At 41.7% G+C, this 22,559-nt stretch overlaps 1 protein-coding gene across 2 annotated transcripts in view; it reads right to left on the bottom strand.

The window, feature by feature from the left end:
- Positions 1–2,249: 2,249 nt before the first annotated feature.
- The window catches only part of ULK4 (unc-51 like kinase 4), a 777,293-nt gene continuing 756,983 nt past the window's right edge, over positions 2,250–22,559 (bottom strand). For both annotated transcript variants that reach the window (XM_088463894.1, XM_088463889.1), the window contains exon 37: positions 2,250–3,207. In XM_088463894.1, the coding sequence (XP_088320020.1) occupies positions 3,144–3,207 (64 nt within the window). In that variant the 3' untranslated portion in view covers positions 2,250–3,143. The remainder of the gene's footprint in view (positions 3,208–22,559) is intronic.

Here is a 22,559-nt window from a genome sequence, read left to right as displayed (position 1 = left end):
ACCTAGCTTCAGACAGCTACACTATTCTGCTACTGTGATGGTTTTGCATTGCTGTAATACTTTTGGAAACTTAAGATGGGTACACTCCATACAATGGTGCAACCCAGCTATGCAACATCCAATGTAACGATACATCATATGCGCACCGTGCAAGCTGCACAATCCTGCGAACGATGACACAATGTATTGTTACATGCAGCAAGTAACTATACCATGTCGTTAATTGCATCGCCCCATCTGACGTGCAGGACAGAAGGAACGATGCGATGAACATCCGTTGGGAACAACAGATCAGCTGTACACATAATATGTGCATGTTATATCGTACAGATCTGCGTTGGAACGATATACAACGTACGGTGCATCGTAAAGTGTGTACCCAGCTTTATGTTGCTAATATTCTCTGCAATTGTGTGGTTCATACTCTTTGCAACTGTTTCAGTTTCTACATATATAATCTAAACATAATTTGGTCAGGATTTAGGTGCGATTAATGAGTGTGAAACAATTAACAGATACTGTCATCTATATGCATATTTACATTACACTATAAACATCTACTCTGCTTACAGCTGTTAAGAATACACAGTAATTAAACATAAATATAATTTGATATAGCAAAAAAATAATCTACAACAGTAACTGCTATATTTTCTTGTTCATTCATTTTGCTTTGGTTAATTGGCCTGTACTATATGTATATTATTTATGATACATTTATTATGTCTAATGTATAGGCTTTTTCAGGACAGCATTGATGTACTCTAGTTAATTACAGAGGAACAACAAGATTTGGAATCTTCCCAGATTATACTGGAATTATTTTTCCTTTGTCGTATCTAATACAAATAGTACTATAATTGTCTTTGAATATTTCGCCTATCATTTAGGAATCTGTCTTGTTATTAGGTATTTCCAATACCTTAATAAGTTTTTAATGTAAGAACAAATCATTCTTCTTTCACTATACTGACTGTATCACTGATATTTATTGACGTTGTGTTACAATTAGCTTCTGTATAGGGTCTCACCTAATAGGATATTTGAAACAGTACAATAAAAGTTTAGTTTTATCTGATTATTTCATTTTAGGAGTGCCCCGCTTGTCTATCTTGCCTCTCTGTAAGGTGGTATTCCCCCATGTTACCTATTACATTTACTCCGGGATAGCACCGCCAACAATTACTATGAGAATTTACAGTACAACATTTAACGTATAAATTGGTTTTCTGACGTGTAATTTAGTGACTCTAAAAATCCTGTTCAGAATCTCCCCCCCCCCCCTCCTTTTTTGCTTGGTTTATATATATTGGAATTACAGAATTAAGCAGCTCCAATATTTTTGTAAAACTTTTTCTATTGATCAGATTGATTTGATCATCTACATGTAATGGCTATTTCATAGACTGTCACACACGTCGATTCTGTAATAATTTTATGAATGAATTGTAATATGGATGGCCACCTATAGCTTTTATCTTTGGTCTCACTCTCATTGACTTTTCACTTTTAACCATACTGTATAGAATAAGTATTTGTATTATCAGTAATTTATGAATGCTAACTGGTTACAAACACTGACTGAAATCATTGATCGTATGATTATGGGCAATGGATGTAGATGCAGTCAGAAGTGATCCAGTAGCTCTTCCCATGAGCCAACAGCTGGATCACATCCAGTGTGGCCAAACTAGACGTTGATCCTGGCATTCTCCCAGCAACCAGCTTATGCTGTCCAAGCTATGCTAATGAGAGTTATCACTACGTGAGTTGTAACTTTTGTCTGCAAGACATTGGCAGATTATGATTATAAATCATTTATGATTATAAATTAAAATATTAACCTGACTTTTTATTGCTGTAACATTTTGTACAAGTGCTACATTTTACTCTAAAATAATATGATGTCCTGATAGAGGTCAAAATAGCAGCAGTGTAAAAAAAAAATAGAATGACATTCACAATTTTATCTTTTAATATTAGTTCATAGGTTAGCTTGTAATTACCCTTCATGTCACAGATTTGTATGTGAAAATTAAATGTTTATTGTGATGTGTTAATTACAGCCAACGTGAAAAGCATGTAAAAGAAATATGTTTAAATAATCGTGCAATTAGAATGTATACTAGAAAACGTAACAATACTTTCATACAACAGTATGCAATTACCCAATCAATGAATGGGGTAGTGAAACATTTAAGTGTATTTAGTCACACCCTAATAAATATTTATACTCAATTCTCCAGTCATATAATGAAAACTTTATTGAAAGCACAAATCAATGATATAACGCCACTCTAAACTCTTACTCTTTTAGTAAGCTAAAATGCTGCTTCAAATACATCTGTAAACACTCTCAAATAAATATAAACACTATTTTAAAAAAACAAAAAACAAACACTATTTCTATGAGTGACTCGAAATAGAATTCCAGAGTAAAAAAAAAACTACATGAAAGATTATAGTTTATGTGGAAATTAAACACATAGTAATTAACAATATTGCCTATATAACAAAGCATAATCATAAAAGATAAACCAAATGGTATTAATCACATTCAAATACAGATATATATATATATTTTTTACTAGAGGAAATGAAATCTGATAACAAAACAGTACATGAAGTATATAACTGGGGGCAGGGGGTGGGGGATTATAACCTCCAGGTAAGACTAACTATATGGAAAATTAAAGGTAATGGCAATAACAAGTACAACCTACACTGTATATAATAAATAATAGCCTTCTCTGCTGGTGCACTGAAAGAGGAGGAGTCTACAGATAACATTAAACATTTACTGACTTCTATGCCAGCTCTGACTGTGGCAGCAAATTCCATTAGTATACATTAATCCCCTTTTCACTTTCCTCAGACCCTATGTAATGTAGTAGTTAATTCTAAATATTATGCTAAAAAAATTACAACAATGATAATGCACATACATTTGCTCTAAGATATCTTTATACAAAAATAGATATTTACAGACAAACAGCAAATCTGTTTATTAGTTTTCATGTAACAAAATACCAAGCTCTGCACATCTGGGAATTTGGAGGAATGGAAGAATGGCTGTATGGGGGTGAAGTTGCGTTTGGTTTCGGCCTGAACTTGTAGCTATGGTGGAATCCTTCAGGTGTCTATCAACGTCCAACTGTGCTGAGGATCTCTAATGCCAGGGAAGTCACAGCGACATCGGCATTTAAGCTGAAATAAATCAAAATACATTATTGATGAGAACCAAACCAACAATTACAGAGGCACATAATAATTTACACCCCTAATGAATTTCTATACAAAAAGTATCAAAATAATAATTTTCCAAGTAATTTGAAGAAATGAGAAACACGAATAACCCCTTTGGACTATACCCCCCCTACACCAGTGTTTCCCAAACTAATTCCTCAGGGAGCACTAACAGTGCATGTTTTCCAGGTCTCCCCACAGAATCACAAGTGTAATAATTAGCTCCACCTGTGGATCCATTAAAATGTGTCAGTGAGTAATGAACACACCTGTGCACCAACTAGGAAAAATGGAAACCATGCACTGTTAGTGCTCCCTGAGGAATGAGTTTGGGAAACACTGGTCTACACATATGAGATACAGCAGTAACATCTACCCAACATGACACCTTCCCAAGGCATGATAATCCCTATAAATGATTTGTACACCACTAAATTACTCTCAATGAATTAATTACTCAGAGATCTTTAGTAAGAGGTAGGGCTCATTCATATCTAACTAGCTGAAATATAAATATCAAGTATAATTGTGTCTCAGCAAAAATGAATCCATCAATTTATCAACCAGGCTTAGATATATTAGCAGAAATGGTGGTGGCTGTAGGTGAGGATTATGTTGGAAGCTGTAGTTCTCCAGATGAATTGATAAACCAGTGTGTGAGTGATGTTGATTAAACATACAACGCAGTAGTTGGTGCTGGTTACGGTCAGTCCACATGTGCTACAGTTTAACTAATTCTTAGATTTATTATATATCAAGTAGAGCAGGTAGCATGTGACACAGGGAATTACACAGGTGTTAGATGTAATACACTGTTTGTGGCAGCCTGGAGCTAAAGCTGTGCATTATAGTGTGCAGGTGTGATCACACTTCTGACACCGCCACACAGTACACTGGTGGTCTAGTGTACAAGGTTGGTGGTATATTGTGCTTGTGGACATACAGCAAGGAACTGTAGGGCCATTTGGTGGGGAGAGTTTCCTGGTCCGACCTGTCCTCGTGGACACTACATAGTAAAGATGCGTGGAGACACCATGCATGTGCAGTAGCACATGCCAGAGGTCAGATCTCTCATAGCTGAGTTCCAGTCAGGCTGCGGCCCCCTCCTACCTGCTGGAGGTTCTGTAGGACCAAAACATAATTTGAGTGTCTAATATAAGGAAGTCATGGGAAACAAGTCATTATGAATTTAGAGCAGATGAACATTGTATGATTAAAATCACCAACGCTGCTTTTGAGATCAGTCGGCATCATGAGTGGCATTACATTAAATTGCCTGGGAGTCACCTTCAGAAACAGTTCCACTTGCAAGTGGTGAGAGCTGGCTTGCCGACAAGTCTATACAACATCAAGTGCGTCCTGGATTCATTTCTTGGTGCTATTCCTCGCTATTACAGCATCTTATAGCTATACATGCCTACTCTCCTGGAAGTCACGAGAGGCACACGATTTTTTGGAAAACTCCTCGCACCCCCGGTAGAGTAGGCACTTCTCCTGCAATGGGAAGAATTTCTACGACGACCAGGGGTCTCCGAGTTGGGGGCTTGATTATGCAATTCCACAAGAATCAAACCATTTGGCCCCGCCCCCTATTTAAATGTTTGAATCGCGGCAATTTACTGCAAGGGGTGGGGCTTAATGATGTGACACAACAGGCCCCGCCCCCATCAGCACCCACCTGCTTCTCCTCCCCGGAATTCTCACGGGTAGGAAAAAGAAAAAGTAGGCAAGTATGCCTATAGCCCTCTTTCCTTAAAGATTTCTATCAGCCGATGATATGCTTATATGATATGGAAATTATTAAGATATCAATGACTATAATATAATTACTACCATTCTCCATTTTGTGGGTTTTTATTATATTTTTTATGATAATGCTGCTTCACTGGATTATTGCAAATAACTATAATCTCCACTTTGGTTTCTGATGTTCTTTGGCATTATTAGATATTATGGGTCTGATTCTGAGTGGCACACAAAAGCGAATGCAGCAGCGTGTATTGGCAGTCGCCAATTGGCAGTGATTATGTAAATGGCCTACAAGCTTGTGTACATTCGTGCGGCCAAATGTACAAGGAATGAGTCTCTCAATTTTAGCACCCGTGCACGCTGTAATACCAATCAGTGCATCCATTGCAGGTGTCATTTCTCCATCGGACCACGGCCTCCTATGCTTGTGGCTGAGATGCCACTTGCATTGACAAGCCTGTGACACTCCCATAATACGTCCATTGAACGGACCACTTTTGCATGCACTAAAAGCAACTATCCAGAAACCCCCATCACTTTTCCAACACCTTTCCGATACCGCTTGACCCGATTGCAGCAGCACCTTTGTGCATACACACTGTGTAACGCATGCGCTGTAGGGGTGGTCAGAAATTTTTGGGGTGTGCAGCTGCAAATAATCTGTCAACTTTGTAAACATCAGCACTGCATGAGGATTGAGGGCCTCATTCAGAGATTTACGTAATGCTGATATTTATGCAGATTGAGCGATTTTTAGCCATTGCGCATGCATGAAAGCTGTACTGCCCTAGGCAAGATCAGGCCCGTCAAGATTAGGGGCTCCCGGGGGGGATTTAGGGTTAGGCACCCCCCCGGGAGGGTTAGGCTTGGGAAGGGGGGGGTTAGGCACCCCCGGGGGGGAGGTTAGGGTTAGGCACCCCCCCGGGAGACTTAGGTTTAGGCACTTACAGGGGGGGTTATGGTTAGGCATTTGGGGGGCGGTTAGGGTTGGGGGGGTTAGGTTAGGTAGTACATAGCTTAGCTGCTGTCGGGATCTTCACTGTTGCCGGTCTTCCGGGGTCGGTATTTGAAACGTGCATCCGGTGGTATTTCATACCGATCCCGTTAAACACATGGTAAGTTCCCGACAATTTTAAAGTTGTGACACATACTGTACATGTGTAATATCACATATAACAATGTTTGTACTGCATAATAGCACAGGCCAGCATGATTTATACCCATTACAGGTTCAAATAAAGCAATCTATGATATTTGCTGGTCCCCTCTATTAGTATCGGGACCCAAGATTCCTCTCTCAAGCCCACCTATTAGTAGTAATTATCATTATACATGCTCATTCAGCTCTCTGTGCTCCAGACCCCATCATAGTACATGGAGCCACAGCACAACAGAACACTGCTGTAGAAATAAGATGTATAAGGTATGTTATTGTCCATTGAATTATCAGGGCATTATTCATTTCACCTGATGCGATGCAATAGTATTTTCTGTGTAAATGTGGTATTTTATCTTGTATACTTCTTTTACACTATCATTATTCTGGTACAGGTGTCTAATTAAGCTTAGAACAAGAAGTTAGGGAAGCGGCGGAATGTTACATTCCTGTGTGTAATGAGGGTCAGGATGTGTGCTGGCACTTAGCAGTTTCCTGCCTATGTAATGGTCACACCCTGCAGCAAACCTGCTAATGTTGCTAAATGGGAAAATATTTTATGCATAGACTGTGAATATCATAAATAATACATTCAGACAATGAGCTAGTTTAGTGTGAAGCACATAATATATATGTTTAATATATTTTATTTATTTTATTTTCAAAAATGTCCAGAGTATTGAAACCTCATCTACTAGCAATACATTTTTTATTGTCAATACATTTTTAATTTTCATATTCTCGCTTCTGACCACTGTCTGTCAGTGGGACAAATAGTCTCAAAGACATAAAGGTATATTTTACTGCCATTTTGAATATATGCAGATATCCTATATGGACAAAACCTCACAACATAATAGTTTTGCCAACACTCAGCATCTTCCCTTTATATTTTACTCATACTTGCCTACTCTCCCGGGACTGTCAGGAGCCGACTAGGCAAGTCCCTCGGAATGGATGCCGGCACCCCGCTAACCCCCGCGCCAGACGCAAAAGTGGGCGGTGCGGGGGTGTGAAGACGCGATTTGCACTGAATCGCGGCATCGTAGACGCACCCCTGCCTTATAATGCCAGTAATATTGGCATTATAAAGCGGGAAGTGGGGCCACGATGACGCAATCGCGACGGCACGCCCCCGCTCCGCCTATTTGACCCGCCCCCATCCTCCCTGCTGGACGGACCTGCTAGCCCCCTCCCGGATTCCCCTGACGAAATGTCGGCAAGTATGATTTTACTAGTCATTTGCTGATATTGCATTGCTATTATGTAGATGTACTATACATATAGGCTATTCCAGGTGGGATGATGCTGCAAATTGTGCTATCATGGTGGCCGCCAAGATTGCTGCGTGATGACGGAATTACATCTTCAAGCCTCCCTGCCCTTGCCCATTGCCCATCATTTCTGGTAAATATGCACTGATGAGCCTATAAATTATGACCATATGAAACAAATGATGTTGATTATCCTGTAACAATGGCAAGGATAGATTAGACGGCCAGCTGACACTAGGTACTTGTAGTCAATGTGTTAAATGTACAAGGGCAGATGTAAATACCCGAGACTTAGGGAAGGGCCAAATCATTATGGCCAGATGATTGGGTCAGAGCAATGGAAAGGCTTGTGGGGTGTTAGCTGTGGTGAGTATCTACTGACAGTACATATTTAGTACATAAGCCTTAGACTCTGAGTTACAACTACTTATGGACCTAGTAACAACAAAGCATCATTAACAAAAAAACTAAAATGTTCTCTCTCTAGTTATCACAGTGATGGAAAACCTCTGATACTCAGCTTCTCAGCAATACTGGCTGACAGTGGCAGGTGAACTCTTATACCCCTTTTCATACCCCTTTCAGACATAAGACCTGGAAAATGCACAGGTACTTCCCGAGTCTATCAACCCGGGAAATACCCAGGTCTTAGTCTGAGACCCCCATTCACACTACACCAAAATCCAGGAGATTCCAGGGTTGGATATGTTCACACTGAACACGGGTCTGCCCTGGAATTTGATGTGAATTTAAAGGGGACTTTGTTTTTTGTTCACAGTAATGACATAATATAAAAATTTGCATTTTTAGAGTAAAGGCCACAAAGTTTGTTTCCAAATGTTTTTTTTAAATTGGAAACCAATACATTTTTACATTACAATAATATAATTATGAATATAGCCTTTATAAAGTTTTGGTCTATACAAAGACAAAATGTTTACATAAAAAAGTTAAACAATTATACACACTTAAATTTGTTAGCCCTCAGTCATGTGGTCCGGATGCCTGCAGTTGATGTTATCTACAGGTGCACGGAAAAGCCAATGGGAAAGTTTGGCTTGGATTGGATGCATTCACCAGAGCCTACCCGGGTTGGACCCGGGGAAAAACCCTGGTACAGAGCAGGGTCATGGACCCAGGACTCTTCGACCCAGGTCGTTTCTGTTCATGTTTTTTACTTGTATGCTTTTTCTTACCCACCATAGCTAGGGAAAGAACAGGCAGGCTCCTGGAAAGATACATGAATCACATCACATTTTATAAAAAAAAAAAATGAAGTACAAATAGCATTGGATGATTATTCATGGCTCAAAGAAAGAGGAAAACATGCTTCAATAACAAATGTGAAAGCTTGCACTTTATTCCTAACAGCAGGAATGATTAGCCAACAGAATGCACAGATAAAACATGCTGATTCTCGCAAACTGGGAATATGCAATTTTATGTGTGGTTTTTTCTTTTCCTATTTTTACCTGTAGTTCTCTTTCTATTATCACCTCTGTCGCAGATCATTCAACTATTGTTATTTTTACTGGTAGTTCTCCCCTCTCCTACACTGCCCTAAATCTATTTCCCCGGTGTTTTGTTTTATTGCAGCCTATACTATTTCTATTCACTCAGACTTATGTTTACAGCCACGACTGCTTCCATACACAATCTGTCATCTTTCCCCTTAGACTTTCTCATGCTCCCCTTACACCATCCTTAGCCCATTCATCCTTCTCTGCAGTATTCCCCTATAGATGGACGCTGAGCATTTAGCATAAAGAAGAGTGTAGAGTATAACTGTTACAGGTACAAGAACGCCAATGAACAGCATCTGCATGCATTTTTATTTAGAAACTTCCTTACATTTTTAGTTTAGAGTGGCGTCTTCCTAAATGCACATTAGTGTGTGAACAGGGAGATTCGGTGTCATAAGGATCAATTATTCCGAAGCTTAGTGCAATTTCAATTAACTATGCATGAGGTCAGCACAATATGAACAGCACATGTCAACAAGCCTCTAGACATCTTATATACGTGCTGTGTATTATACACGGCTTGCCTTCTGGCACAAAACCATTTTTGAACTCCTCAACGATGAATAATGGTTGGAATAGTATACCTCTCATCTGAGGGGACTGTCCAGCCATGCTGATAGTTGGAATGGTTGTCCATGGTTGTCCCTGGGAAGTTTGAAGGTATGTCCCTGCTCGCCATAGTTTGTTTGTGCAAAACAATACAAGGGTTTTAGGGGAAAGGTGAAGGGGTTTGGGGTGGCCTAGTTATAGAGAAGAACTTAGGAGCGGCTTCTGAAACACTAGCCATGTCCCCAGAGAATGACGTGACACACCACCCAAAGTGGTGTGGTCATTCCTCCACTAGCAGGTTGTTTCATAGAGTGGTATGGAGTAACTGCAATTGTGTTTTGTTTTAAAATTTCAGATTCATAAAGAATAACTGCCTCACTTTTATATAATAATGTCGCTATATAAGAACTTGAATGTAACAATTTTTTCCCCATTCATGATTGTATTATTAATAACATCGGAAAAGTATAGCTGATAATATTTAATCTATTGCCACCCACAATTATTATCTAACAACTTAATTCAAAGTTATTGGACATTAATATAAGATTGTGACAGGTACAGACTGTTTAACTAACTTATTAAATGTACGGCCAGTGGCTTCTTTGGCACCATTTCCTACCACATGCATATAAAATATTACCGTGTAATAATCTTTGCTTTTAGGTATTGGAATTAGGAGACGTAGTTGGAACATATGTTAGTGAAGATGATACTAAGAAAGCATTTAGATTAAGAATTAAGCAGATGAAAAAAATTTTTTTTACGCTGGATAGAAGCCAATAGATGAATAGGAGAGAATAATTCTGAAGGTATATCGTAGCTATAAGTCTGGAATGGGCATGAGTTGTGGAGGATTTTTAGACTGTGGATTAATATGTAAATGATAACTGTTGAAAAAGAAAATCATATAATTACTCATCTAAAATGTACAATGAAGTGGCAAAAGTTATAAGATAGCAGTAGGTAAAGGTAATGTTAGATGGAGTCACCGTACTGTGACATCTTGGAAATGCCCAGACCGCAACAGTTGTAATCTGATATCTCATGAGTCAGTTTGAACACCGGCTAGCATGCTGATGGCAAGGGGACATGAATTATCAGAGTTTGAACTGGGCATGATAGTGGGTGCCCGACGGATGGGGCGTTTCATTTCCGAAGTCATTAAGAAATTACCACCCACAGTGGACAGCGCAGTCAGGGCTGCCTACAGCTCTGCCGGGCCCAGGTACAGAGAGGGGGCATGGCCAGACCCCCTCCTTCTGCTAAGGGGCCGCGCGCACCGCATAGGGTACGCAGGTGTCGGGATGGGGGCGCATTCATTCCCCTCTCCCGCATAAAACACAGGGAGAGAGGTCTGATCGCTGCAGCAGCCTCTCTCCCTAGCCCGGCACACAGCGTGATAGCAGAGTGTGTGCTGGGGAGAGAGGCTGCTGTAGAAGCAGTCAGTCCTCTCTCCCTGCTGCCCGAACTTGACAGTGGCGGCTGGGGCGGGGTTCAGGCTGCAGGACCCAGGCCTCTTCAACAGGCCCGGGCAAATAGTACCCGCTCCCCCCCTCTCGGCGCCCCTGAGCGCAGTGGCCGATCATGGGTGCTTAATGATCGTGACCAACGGCATCTGGCCAGAATTGTCCATGGTAACAGACAAGTGACACTGGCTCAAATCACATCCACATTCAATGCAGGAGGTAACAGTCGCATACCCAGCAGATCAGTGCAGCGCTTTTTAACTTTCATGAGATATGACCCACCAGAGTGCCCCTGTTAACACCTCACCTGTGCTCGCTAATTGGACCCTGGAGGACTGGCAAAATGTGGTGTGGTCCGATGTGTCACGGCTCTAGTTGTTTCGGGTGGATGGTAGGGTTTGGTTCAGACCCTAAGAGGCTATGGACCCCAGTTGTCAACAAGGCACCTTGTAGGCTGATGGTGGTTCCATAATGGTGTGGGGTGTGTCTCTGCCTGAACACATCATTGGTCCCAAATTGTCCAGAATTGGTTCGAGGAGCATTTTGGAGAATTCCAACGAATGGTGTAGGCACTATGCTCGACCAACATGAACCCAATCGAGAATATATGGGACGTGGTGGAGAGATCCACTCGCACCCAAGATCCTGCAACTAAAAATATCAGGGAGCTGTGGGAATCTATCCCGGCGACATGGGTCAACATCTCTCCAGAGGTCTTCCGTCCACTTGTGGAATCAATGCCACGTTGAGTTGCTGCACTTCGCCAGGGTAGAGAGGGTCCTACACGATGCTAGGCACCTATCCCCATGACTTTTGGCACTTCAGTGTATATTTGTAGGTAAAGTCTTAATTTGTACAATCACAATGTGATCACATCTCCACAGTTGTAAGTGTATGAACACAAAAAGTAGATACTGCTGGGGCTCTTTGAAAGCATTTATTTACCTCAGTCTATGTAAATAAGGCAATACAGTCATCCTAAATTACGTTAAATAGGTTTGTGACAGCAAGGGGTCTTTATGAATTAAAATTATGCTATATTTTTAACCCCTTCGCTGCTGAGGGTTTTCTCACCCTTGCGCTGAGGCCATTTTCCGATGTTAGCTGAACACTCGTCCAACATCAATGTCACAGATTATTTTTTTTATGCGATGCCCACACAAATTAGGCCTTTTTTCAGTAGACTTTGTATTTGCGCAGAAGGCACCATTCGTTTTTTGTTTTTTATTAATTCTAACCTGTCAAAAAAAGATTTTACCCAAATGACCAAAAAAGGTGTTTGTTTTTTTATTGAAATTTCAAGAAAGGGAGCCAAAAGCAAATGTGATTCCCCCCCCTTTATATGCACCACAAATAAATAATTTGTGGTTCTAGTTTCACCAATAATCCACCTTTCCAAAATAGTAAAAAGTTTGAAAGTCATAACAAAAAAATCTGCAATCGAAATGAAAAAGCATTTTTTCTCTTCAAATTTTACTGTCTCAATTTAATGCTTTTTATGTGAAAGAATAATATGGTAGCCCAACAAGGCCTCCATTTTAAAAACTAGTCATCCTACTGCATTAAATGAGGGACCACTTTTTTTTTATTTGATACACGATTGGGGAGATATGGGCCATATGTTGGAAATGTTTATTTTTTGTGTATTGTTTCAGTTATTGTCTGGTAATCAGACAATTTTCAAGGATGTATCCATTTGTGTGCAGGACAGTATGGGGGAGATAGATGTAAAACTTTTTTTTCCATTTCGTACAATCATAACCATAATAGCAAGCAATGACTGAAACAATGACAGAGTGACAATTTGGCTCAACAATACAAGATACCTTTTTAAAACAGTCAAATAATAATAAAACAGAGTGACAATTAATATACGATGATATTAAAAAGAAAATCATATCACATCATACACCACATATCATAAGAAAATCAATAGAGACATTTTTTATCTGGAGAATAGGGGTTAAAAGGAGATGAACACATAAGGGGAGAAGGCGGAGTTAAGGCAGAAGGTATGAATTGGGCTATACCCAAAGGGCATATTCACTATTAGATCCAATACTTTAAGTAGTAATAGCAATACCGGGAAAATTACATTTAAGAGCGATCACCTGACTCCGCTAATAGTCTTCGGTGTAGGAATCAGTCTGTACTTTCAAAAAGTATGAATATCTGGTTTTGCGTATCGGGCTCCAGAGAGTCTATATACAATCCCCATTTTTCATAGAAATGGAGAATACCTCAGGGTACTCCCCTCTTTTAAATATGGGTGCCCATAAAGTTATTGGTGTCATTATGAGGGTTTTCCGTAGTGCAGGGTCATGTGTAATCACCAGACAATTAGTAGTAGGGGGTCAGATAATTTGAAAAAAGACTACACCCCATGCTTTTTTTTAGATGCCAGGTTGGGGGGGCGACCTTCTCCCATCCCTGGAGTCCATGATTTTTATGTAGTGTAGGGTTAATGCCTGGTGATCAAACTGATCACCAGGCAGTAACTTTTATGGAGTTACTGGGGCTCCCCTCTTCCAAACAAAGGGTCCCCCATCTTTGTAGGTGTCAGGTTTGGGAAAAGTCCCTCCCCAATACTTTCATTCATTTTAGTTATTTTTTTTTTTTACAAAACTGATGTTGGCTCCCTGGTTAGGAAAAGTCCCCACCGGTCATCCAGAACAGTATGGAAGGTCATTTCTTTTTGTGTGTGGTCCAGTGGGATCCCTAGATGCGAATGATGAATGGGAATTAACATCTGAATATATACATAAATTCCGGATTACGAGTCCCATTCCTCATCTGCAGGGAAAAGGTTAAAATGTGCTGCGAGGATCTTTTACTTTCTTCTATACTGTTAGGAATAAAGTTCTGATAATGGCATAATACATGTGAAGTGCTGAATTCAATATTAAAGAGTTGTTTATATAAAACAGTTCTTAACTGAGCCTAGAACAGTGAGCTATTGCCACTAAATATAGTTCTATGTAATCTCTGCAAATGATGGGCAAATGTTAGGGGGATGTGTCTGTCTGCGGACATATTTTCCTGCTTTGTGATGTCAATGGGTTTCCATGCCTATAGTGACATCCCATTTGTCCCTTGCCCCTGAGCAGCTGCATTGTGCAAACATTATCACATCTCAGTCAGACTGACAGGAGGTTTCTGGGAGTAGATAAAGAGATGATGCAGAAGAGAAGCAATGACTAGTGTACACGGTTCTGCAGGAACACTTACTAGCACCATAATACGATGTAGTGCAAGAATATTTTATATTAATTCCTTAATGTTTACATTATATCTCTGATCTCATCTCCCTTCACTCTTCTGTCCGCCCTCTTCGTTCACTTAATACATGCCGCCTTTCATGCCAATTGATTACTTCCTCCCACTCCCGCCTCAAAGACTTTGCCCGTGCTGCTCCTCACCTTTGGAACTCCCTCCCTCTCCCTATCAGACTCTGCACCTCTCTACCATCTTTCAAACGAGCTCTTAAGACCCACTACTTCATTATAGCCTTCCAGCTCTCATCCTAACTTGCTTCCTTTCTCCCCGCCCACCCCATTCTGTGTCACTCCTGTTTGTCTTCCCCTCCCTTAAAGAACGTAAGCTTTTTCGAGCAGGGCCCTCTACCCTCTTGTGCTTCTCCCTACTGTAATTTAATTTATCTCTTACTAGCCACTAGGGCAACTAACACTTGGCTGCTTATGCGGGCATTAATGTCACTAATATAGCAATGTTTATCCATGTCCTGCATTGTATTGTATTGTATTGTAAGTCAATGGTTACTTTTTTGTCTATGTACTTTGTAAGGCGTTGCGGAACACTTGTGGCGCCATATAAATAAATGATAATTTGTTGTTCCATATTTGTTTGGTGTAAAAAGACACAGTAATGATGGTAATTCAAAGTCTCTGGAATTTTGTCCGCTTGGGTAAATATTTGTATATACTAACAGATGAAGAGTAGGTGAGTTTCAAACTCCAAACTGAGGGGGTCATTCAGACCCGGTCGTTAGCGCCGATACGCTCGGACAGGGTCGATGGCCCCCCACAGAGCATGCGCACGACGGCGCCGGCACCGTCGTGTGCGTGCGTGAGACCCGCTACGACCGACAGCACCAGTCGTAGCGGGTCTCGATCCAAAGGGGGCGAGCTGTCGATGCTGATTGACAGCTTGCTCCGTTTGGAAGGCGGGGCCGGGGGGGTGGCAGCCCAAACGGAGGCGTTCCCATGGGAACGCCTACCGTTTGGGGGAGGCCCCACTGACATCACTAGTGATGTCAGTGGAGAGCTTCCAGCTCAAACAGATCCAGAAGCTCTACGGGGCTTACGACAAGTGAGACCCTACCCTAGGGTCTCGTCGTAAGCCCCGATGGTCGCGATGGTCTCTGACCATCGCGACCATCACCCGAGCGGTCGTTAGAGCTGTGGGTGTTAACCCACAGCCTAACGACCGCAACAGAGGCGGGCGGTCAGGATGCAAGTGGCCGCCCAGTTTCTGAGCGACCGCTTGCATCCTCCGAACGCCTCTGAATGAGGCCCTGAATCTCTGACTGTTAGATGATCAGTGGCTAACGGGAACTAATCCAGCGAACTCACGCTGCCGAACGTGTCTTACTGGGGTTCTGCAGACTCACCCAGTGAAATAACAGATCAATGTGCTCCTCTGACAGTTGTCTGTGATAGCGGACACCAGACTCAAATTCAATAGTCCCGCCGATGGCAGATGTGAATAACAGCCAGTCCTCACACTGTATGGAGGATCTCTCCCACAGATGGCTAGTTATGTAGTAACTAGCCAGACAGCACACCACAGCACTCCAGCTGGCGTGCGGTCACTGGGTGGATATCACGGGCTGAACCTTGGCAAATAACCCACAGTGAGAAAGGTTTTACAGAGACCCAAGGTGTATTGTCCAATCCAAAGAACAGTCAGAGCAGTCAGGGCAAAGTGCAGCACAATGCAGCAGGGATAGCACCTGTACCTTCAATGCGTTTCTCCGTGTACCACGGCTTTATCAAGAAGCTGAGACGCCCATTTGCTGCAGAGCAGTTCCGTCTTGGAGCGTCTTTAGATGCACCATCGGACCCACCATAGATACTTTCACTAGCCCTATGGCAGATGCAGTACCTCCGTCCGAGTATGGCATCATGTGTGAGTGGATGTGCACCTTTGGACGCAGCAGCTTACAGCAACATGCTCGCGTCTGCTCAGCCACCACCGTTACCGCCCAGGAACACCCACTGAATTCCACAGACCGTGCGTCCGATTCTGTTCGGTGTCTATGAGCAGTGATAATCGGGACACGTGAGCAGTGTGCCTGGGACGCATGCGCAGACTAAAAACATCGGCCAACTGCATGCGACTGAGACACAGCCCCTTAAATGGTTAGTTGGTTACCATGTGTATCTGTAGGCAGTGATGTATTTAGGGCAGAGGCGTCCAAGCTTTTCTTCCTAGAGTGCCGTATTAAAGACATGACTTTGAATGGAGGGCCACAATGGTTTCTCACAGTTAGCCTCCAAGCACCAGGAAAGGAAAATCTTATTCTACAAAATGCTAAAACTATTGAAGATATCTTGAAATAAACATTTTTTTTAATGATTTTATATTGCAATTTTATTCACTGTGATAAGATGCTGTACTAATGCAGTGGGCTTGTGACTGTGGGGTCTATTCATTATCCCTTCATGTCTACAAAAGTAGGTGAAAATAAAAAATGTCACCTACTTTTGTAGAAATTAAGTGTCAGGGCTATTCATTATAAATGTAACATAGAAGATATCCAAAATTCTCCTGCTTACCTTTCGCTCCCAATCTGGCTTGGCATCCCCATACAACAGTATGGGGACTGAAATTCATCAAGCTGGTCAGTGGGAACCTCCACTCCTTCCTATAGGAAGGAGGTCCAGGTTGAGAAAAGGGATCCTTTCAGATCCCTCATCCCCTGTTCGGCTCCTTTCACTGGCCATTGGGAGCTTAGTGCGCATGCGTGGACCCCAGTTATGCTCGGCAGTGCTAAGTTTCACTGCTACAAAAGTAGCTGTGATAGAGATCTGAAGTTCAGCTGTCTGCAGCATCTCTCAATGAGTTACAGTCAGGTGCATAAATATTGGGACATTGACAGAATTTTCATATTTTGGCCTCTATTCACCACCACAATGGCTTTGAAATGAAACAAACAAGATGTGCTTTAACTGCAGACTTTCAGATTTAATTTGAGGGTAAATACATCCAAATCAGGTGAACGTGTAGGAATTACAACGGTTTTTATATGTGCCTCCCACTTTTTAAGGGGCCAAAAGTAATGGGACAAACTAAACAATCCTAAATCTAACTTTCACTTTTTAATACTTTGTTGCAAATCCTTTGCAGGCAATTACAGCCTGAAGTCTGGAACGCATAGACATCACCAGACCCTGGGTTTCATCCCTGGTGATGCTCTGCCAGGCCTCTACTGCAAATGTCTTCAGTTCCTGCTTGTTCTTGGGGCATTTTCCCTTCAGTTTTGTCTTCATCAAGTGAAATGCATGCTCAATCAGATTCAGGTCAGGGGATTGACTTGGTCATTGCATAACATTCCACTTTTTAGCCTTAAAAAACTCTTTGGTTGCTTTTGCAGTATGCTTCGGGTCATAGTCCATCTGCACTGTGAAGCGACGTCCAATGAGTTCTGAAGCATTTGACTGAATATGAGCATATAATATTGCCCGAAACACTTCAGAATTAATTCTGCTGCTTTTGTCAGTAGTCACATCATCGATAAATACAAAGGAACCAATTCCATTGGCAGCCATACATGCCCACGCCATGACACTACCACCACCATGCTTCACTGATGAGGTGGTATGTTTTGGATCATGAGCAGTTCCTTTCCTTCTCCATACTCTTCTCTTCCCATCACTCTGGTACAAGTTGATCTTTGTCTCATCTGTCCATAGGATGTTGTTCCAGAACGGTAATAGCTTTTTTAGATGTTGTTTGGCAAACTCTAATCTGGTCTTCCTGTTTTTGAGGCTCACCAATGGTTTACATCTTGTGGTGAACCCTTTATATTCACTCTTGTGAAGTCTTCTCTTGATTGTTGACTTTGACACATATACACCTACATCCTGGAGAGTGTTCTTGATTTGGCCAACTGTTGTGAAGGGGTTTTTTTTTCACCAGGGAAATAATTCTTCTGTCATCCACCACAGTTGTTTTCTGTGGTCTTCCGGGTCTTTTGGTGTTGCTGAGCTCTCCGGTTCGTTCTTTCTTTTTATGAATGTTCCAAACAGTTGATTTGGCCACACCTAATGTTTTTGCTATCTCTCTGATGGGTTTGTTTTGATTTTTCAGCCTAATGATGGCTTGCTTCACTGATAGTGACAGCTCTTTGGATCTCATATTGAGAGTTGACAGCAACTGATTCCAAATGCAAATATCACACCTAGAATCAACTCCAGACCTTTTACCTGCTTAATTGATAATGAAATAATGAGGGAATAGCCAACACCTGTCCATGAAATAGCTTTAGAGTTGATAGTCCCATTACTTTTGGCCCCTTAAAAAGTGGGAGGCACATATAGAAACCGTTGTAATTCCTACACCGTTCACCTGATTTGGATGTAATTACCCTCAAATTAAATCTGTAAGTCTGCAGTTAAAGCACACCTTGTTTGTTTAATTTCAAAGCCATTGTGGTGGTGAATAGAGGCCAAAATATGAAAATTCTGTCAATGTCCCAATATTTATTAAATTGGCAGTGCTTAATGAATAGGCCTCTCTGTCTGTAGACGTTAGTTCCCTGCTGTGGTCTGTACAATTGTTAGATCATGGTATCTTCTCCTAAGACACTGTTCCTGGATCTCCAAATGGTGTTTTGCAAAGGCAAAAAGAAAATTCCTTTTATGGGACACTCTTTATGTATGACAAGTGTAAAAGTTGTAGTAATTAAAACTTGACTTTCATTTATACCTACTGTAATAAAATACATTTATGAAAATAACGGTTTAGGCGAAAATCTAAAAAGGTTGGTAATCTCAGATAACATCTGAAAAAATTACCTACCGGTCACAATCAAATGAATGGGGGGTATACTGAGATACAATATAAATTCTAATACTGCCGAGTAGGGAATGAAAAATATTTGAAAGATTAGTTCTATTGTTCACATGCACAATTATAGTATATATAGTATATATCTAAGACCAACATCATGACATAACTATATCAATTGGTCACAGATAAAATTATTGCACATTTCCCAAGAGGTAGTAATGTTGTACAAAAAATAATAATACGTTCAAATATTCACAGCCATATTGTATCTGTTTATATGCGTCTAATAGCACAAATTACGGTTGGAGTATTGCATATACCCCCTTTCCTAGCAGCGTATGAATAATTCCACACATCCCATTTGGGTAACAGTATATAGTCAAGAATTGAATAATTGCACATCTCCCATATAAAGGTTTGTATTGTTTGTACAGGGTATGGTGAATTCAAATATTCAACTTCCACGTGATAACTGTTTCGTTATCCTGACAATACAATTCTATTTACAACATTGCCTTTTATTATATTGCACTTATCCCATATGGCAGCAGTATATGGTCAGTAAATTGTACAGGAAATTAAACCTCAATATTGCACATTTCTCTATCAGCAATGAAATGTTAGAAACATCACTATACTGTTCCTGTATCCTATGCTCCATGCCCTATCATCACTTGCCCAGGGTGCCGGACTTGAGGGGGGCGCCAAGGAGATGGGGGGCACGGGTGGCTGCCGGTGTTGATTTGGAACCACCCGCAGCAGCGGCCAGCCCTTGAGAGACACTGTGCTGCCATCATTCTGATGTGGCGCCAGATGTGAGCCAATCGGAGTTTGCGGACCGGCTCCACATTAGAATAACCGGCTCCGGGTGGCTCACGACCGGCGCCACATTAGAATGCTGGCAGTGCTGTGCCTCTCAAGGGCTACAGACAGCTGCCTGCTAATGTGGCTCCTGCCGATGCAGGCACACAGGCAAGGTAAGAGACTGCTGGAGGGGGAGAGGCTGCTAGAGGAGGAGGGTAAGAAGCTGCTGGAGAAGGGGAGGGTAAAAGGCTGCTGGAGAGGGAGAGGCAAAATGTGTAAGGGGCATTACTGTGTGGCATAATGTGTTATAAGGGGCATTACTGTGTGGCATAATGTGTTGTAAGGGGCATTACTGTGTGGTACAATGTGTTATAAGGGGCATTACTGTGTGGCACAATGTGTTATAAGGGGCATTTCTTACTTTAGCATAATATGTAGGGAGCATTACTTTGTCATGTTTTTTTTTGGGGGGGGGCAAATTACTGTCTTGCCCCGGGTGGCAAAAATCCTAGTTTTGGCCCTGCCATCATAAAGGATTCTTCCTTATAGACAGCATGTCCTCCGTCAGATAATAGCAAAGTTCCTATCCTCCTCATGGCATAATCCTTATTCTGCTCAGGAGCAGTCTCTAGTCCTTGTCTGCCCTGTGCCTGACTGCGGGCTGGGTAAGGGAACAGCCTGGGGTTGGAAAAACCTGGTCAGGCTGCTGCTTCCACTCAGGGTGTGTTGCCTCAGCTCTGCCTGTCTCTCAAACAGTGCGCATCCAGCTATCCTCACTCTCCATGATGGAGGTCTAGGGGTGGAGGGCCGCATTTGGGCCTCAGGAGCTCATTCAGACCCGATCACTAAGTTGCGCTCGCTCGCTATGAGCGATTTTTGCCCATCTGTGCATGCATATAATACGCATTGCGCGTGCACAAGCCAGTCTTTGCGATCTGTTTTTGTTTTTTTGTTTTTGGTTGTTCGTAAGCCACTATCAGGTCGCTACTTTGAGTGACAGATAGTGCCGTTTGTGGGTGGTAACAGGGAAAGGAGCTTGTGGGAGTGGATGGCCGAACGCAGGTGTGTCAGGCAGCCAAAACTCTGTTTAAAGGGCGTGCATAATTAGCAAAGTAGCGCCATTGTACACGTCACCTGCATGTATTTCAGGTCGCACGGATCGCAGTGCTTGCAGTGGGGAAAGGCAACCTCAAGGGCTGCGTGCAGCTCCGATGGCTCTTGATGTTACCGATTAATCCTACAATTCCCGGAGATGATGTGTGTTGCGAGTGGCAAGGGGGCGTGTTTATACAGTAGCGAGCGCTCACTGCCGTAGCTCGCTAAGACATATAGGGCATCCTTACGCGATGCAGTGCGAGCGCTTAATTTAAATATCCAGCCCCTTTTTGCCTGCGAGCGACCGCATCTTGTGAGCGGGTCTGAATGAGCTCCTTAGTGTGGACACCCTGAACTAGGATCAAGAAAGTCCTGGAATCGCACACCTTGCACCCATAACAGACTGCAGCAGGTCCCTAAATTCAAATTGCAGGCAGTGCCATCTGCCATATGATGTATTTGGAAAGATGTTGCCGGTGACAGTAAAGACTCTAGATTACAACCTTTGCTATGTTCTAGACATGCATCATCTTCCAACAAATATCACAGGTAAGATGGATTTGTGGGAAAACTGTACGGGGGAGCTACACACAGAAGGGGAGGGGGGCTGCACATAGCCAAATAGGTGTTTATATGCTGCCTGCTGTAGGAAATCGGATTCCAACTTTGTAACTGACAAATTGAAAAAAAAGTCTTACTGAAAAGCATTTGGCAAAGGATATACGTAACTAGGTCTAAAAAGTGTTTTAAGGTAACAACTTTAACAAGTGCTGGTCACTCAGAGTGGCGAAGAGGAGAGGAATATCTTTCAATTTGGCCTCTCACGTGGTTTGCCACTTTTGTTTTTTTGCAAACTATGATCATCAGCATTTCAGCCATAGCAAATGGCAAGTTAATAAGAGAAACCATGTTGGACAATGAAAATGTTGCTTAGTACATGCATAAGCTCTGTGTCTTTATCCTAAACTCACACACGTTCTTGTATGCAGCTAACATCTCAGAGTAAATATCTCCTTGACAAGTAAGTTCAGTAATTGGCTGAGAAATGTATCAGGATTAGCTTCTGCACCTCGGCCAGTTCACCTTTTAGTGAGCATTGCTCATGCTGTGAAAAGTAAAATAATTAACCAGACACACTGCTATTTTTGTTTCTTGAGAATTACACAGAGACAAGGTGAAAACAAGCAGTATGAGGATAAAGAAATGTATAGCAGGCAGTGTTTCATATTGTGGACATTATTTCGTTATTCAGTCTGGCTTATACTCTATAACTTAATTTAAAAGATGCAAATAACTCTTGATGGAATAATTCAGTGTAATATCGGACCCTTTTCTCATTAAATGCAGAGGCTACTTAAGATGAGGAAAAGCAATTATAAGTAAGTCAAGGAAATGAAGAAAAAAAAAAAAAAAAACCTTGATAAAGGAATAGCAAATGTGAGTAGACTGAACTCATAATGAGATTCATGGCTGCATCTTGTTCTACAAAAATATATTTATTTCAGACAATACTTAGTGATTAACCCCACCATTGCCGAAGGGTCTTTCAGAGACCCTGTATGTCTTGCTAACTTACAAATGTCCATTTTCTATTAAGCTATGAATGGCAGATGCTCACACAGTATAGTCCTAGCTTGGAGTATAGTAAAAGGAACATGCT

The sequence above is a fragment of the Taudactylus pleione genome, unplaced genomic scaffold (genome assembly GCF_031769625.1).
Source record: "Taudactylus pleione unplaced genomic scaffold, aTauple2 ptg000053l, whole genome shotgun sequence".
NCBI classification, from domain to species: domain Eukaryota; kingdom Metazoa; phylum Chordata; class Amphibia; order Anura; family Myobatrachidae; genus Taudactylus; species Taudactylus pleione.
Note: the sequence above shows the minus strand (reverse complement) of the source record. Positions and strands in the feature narration are given on the sequence as shown.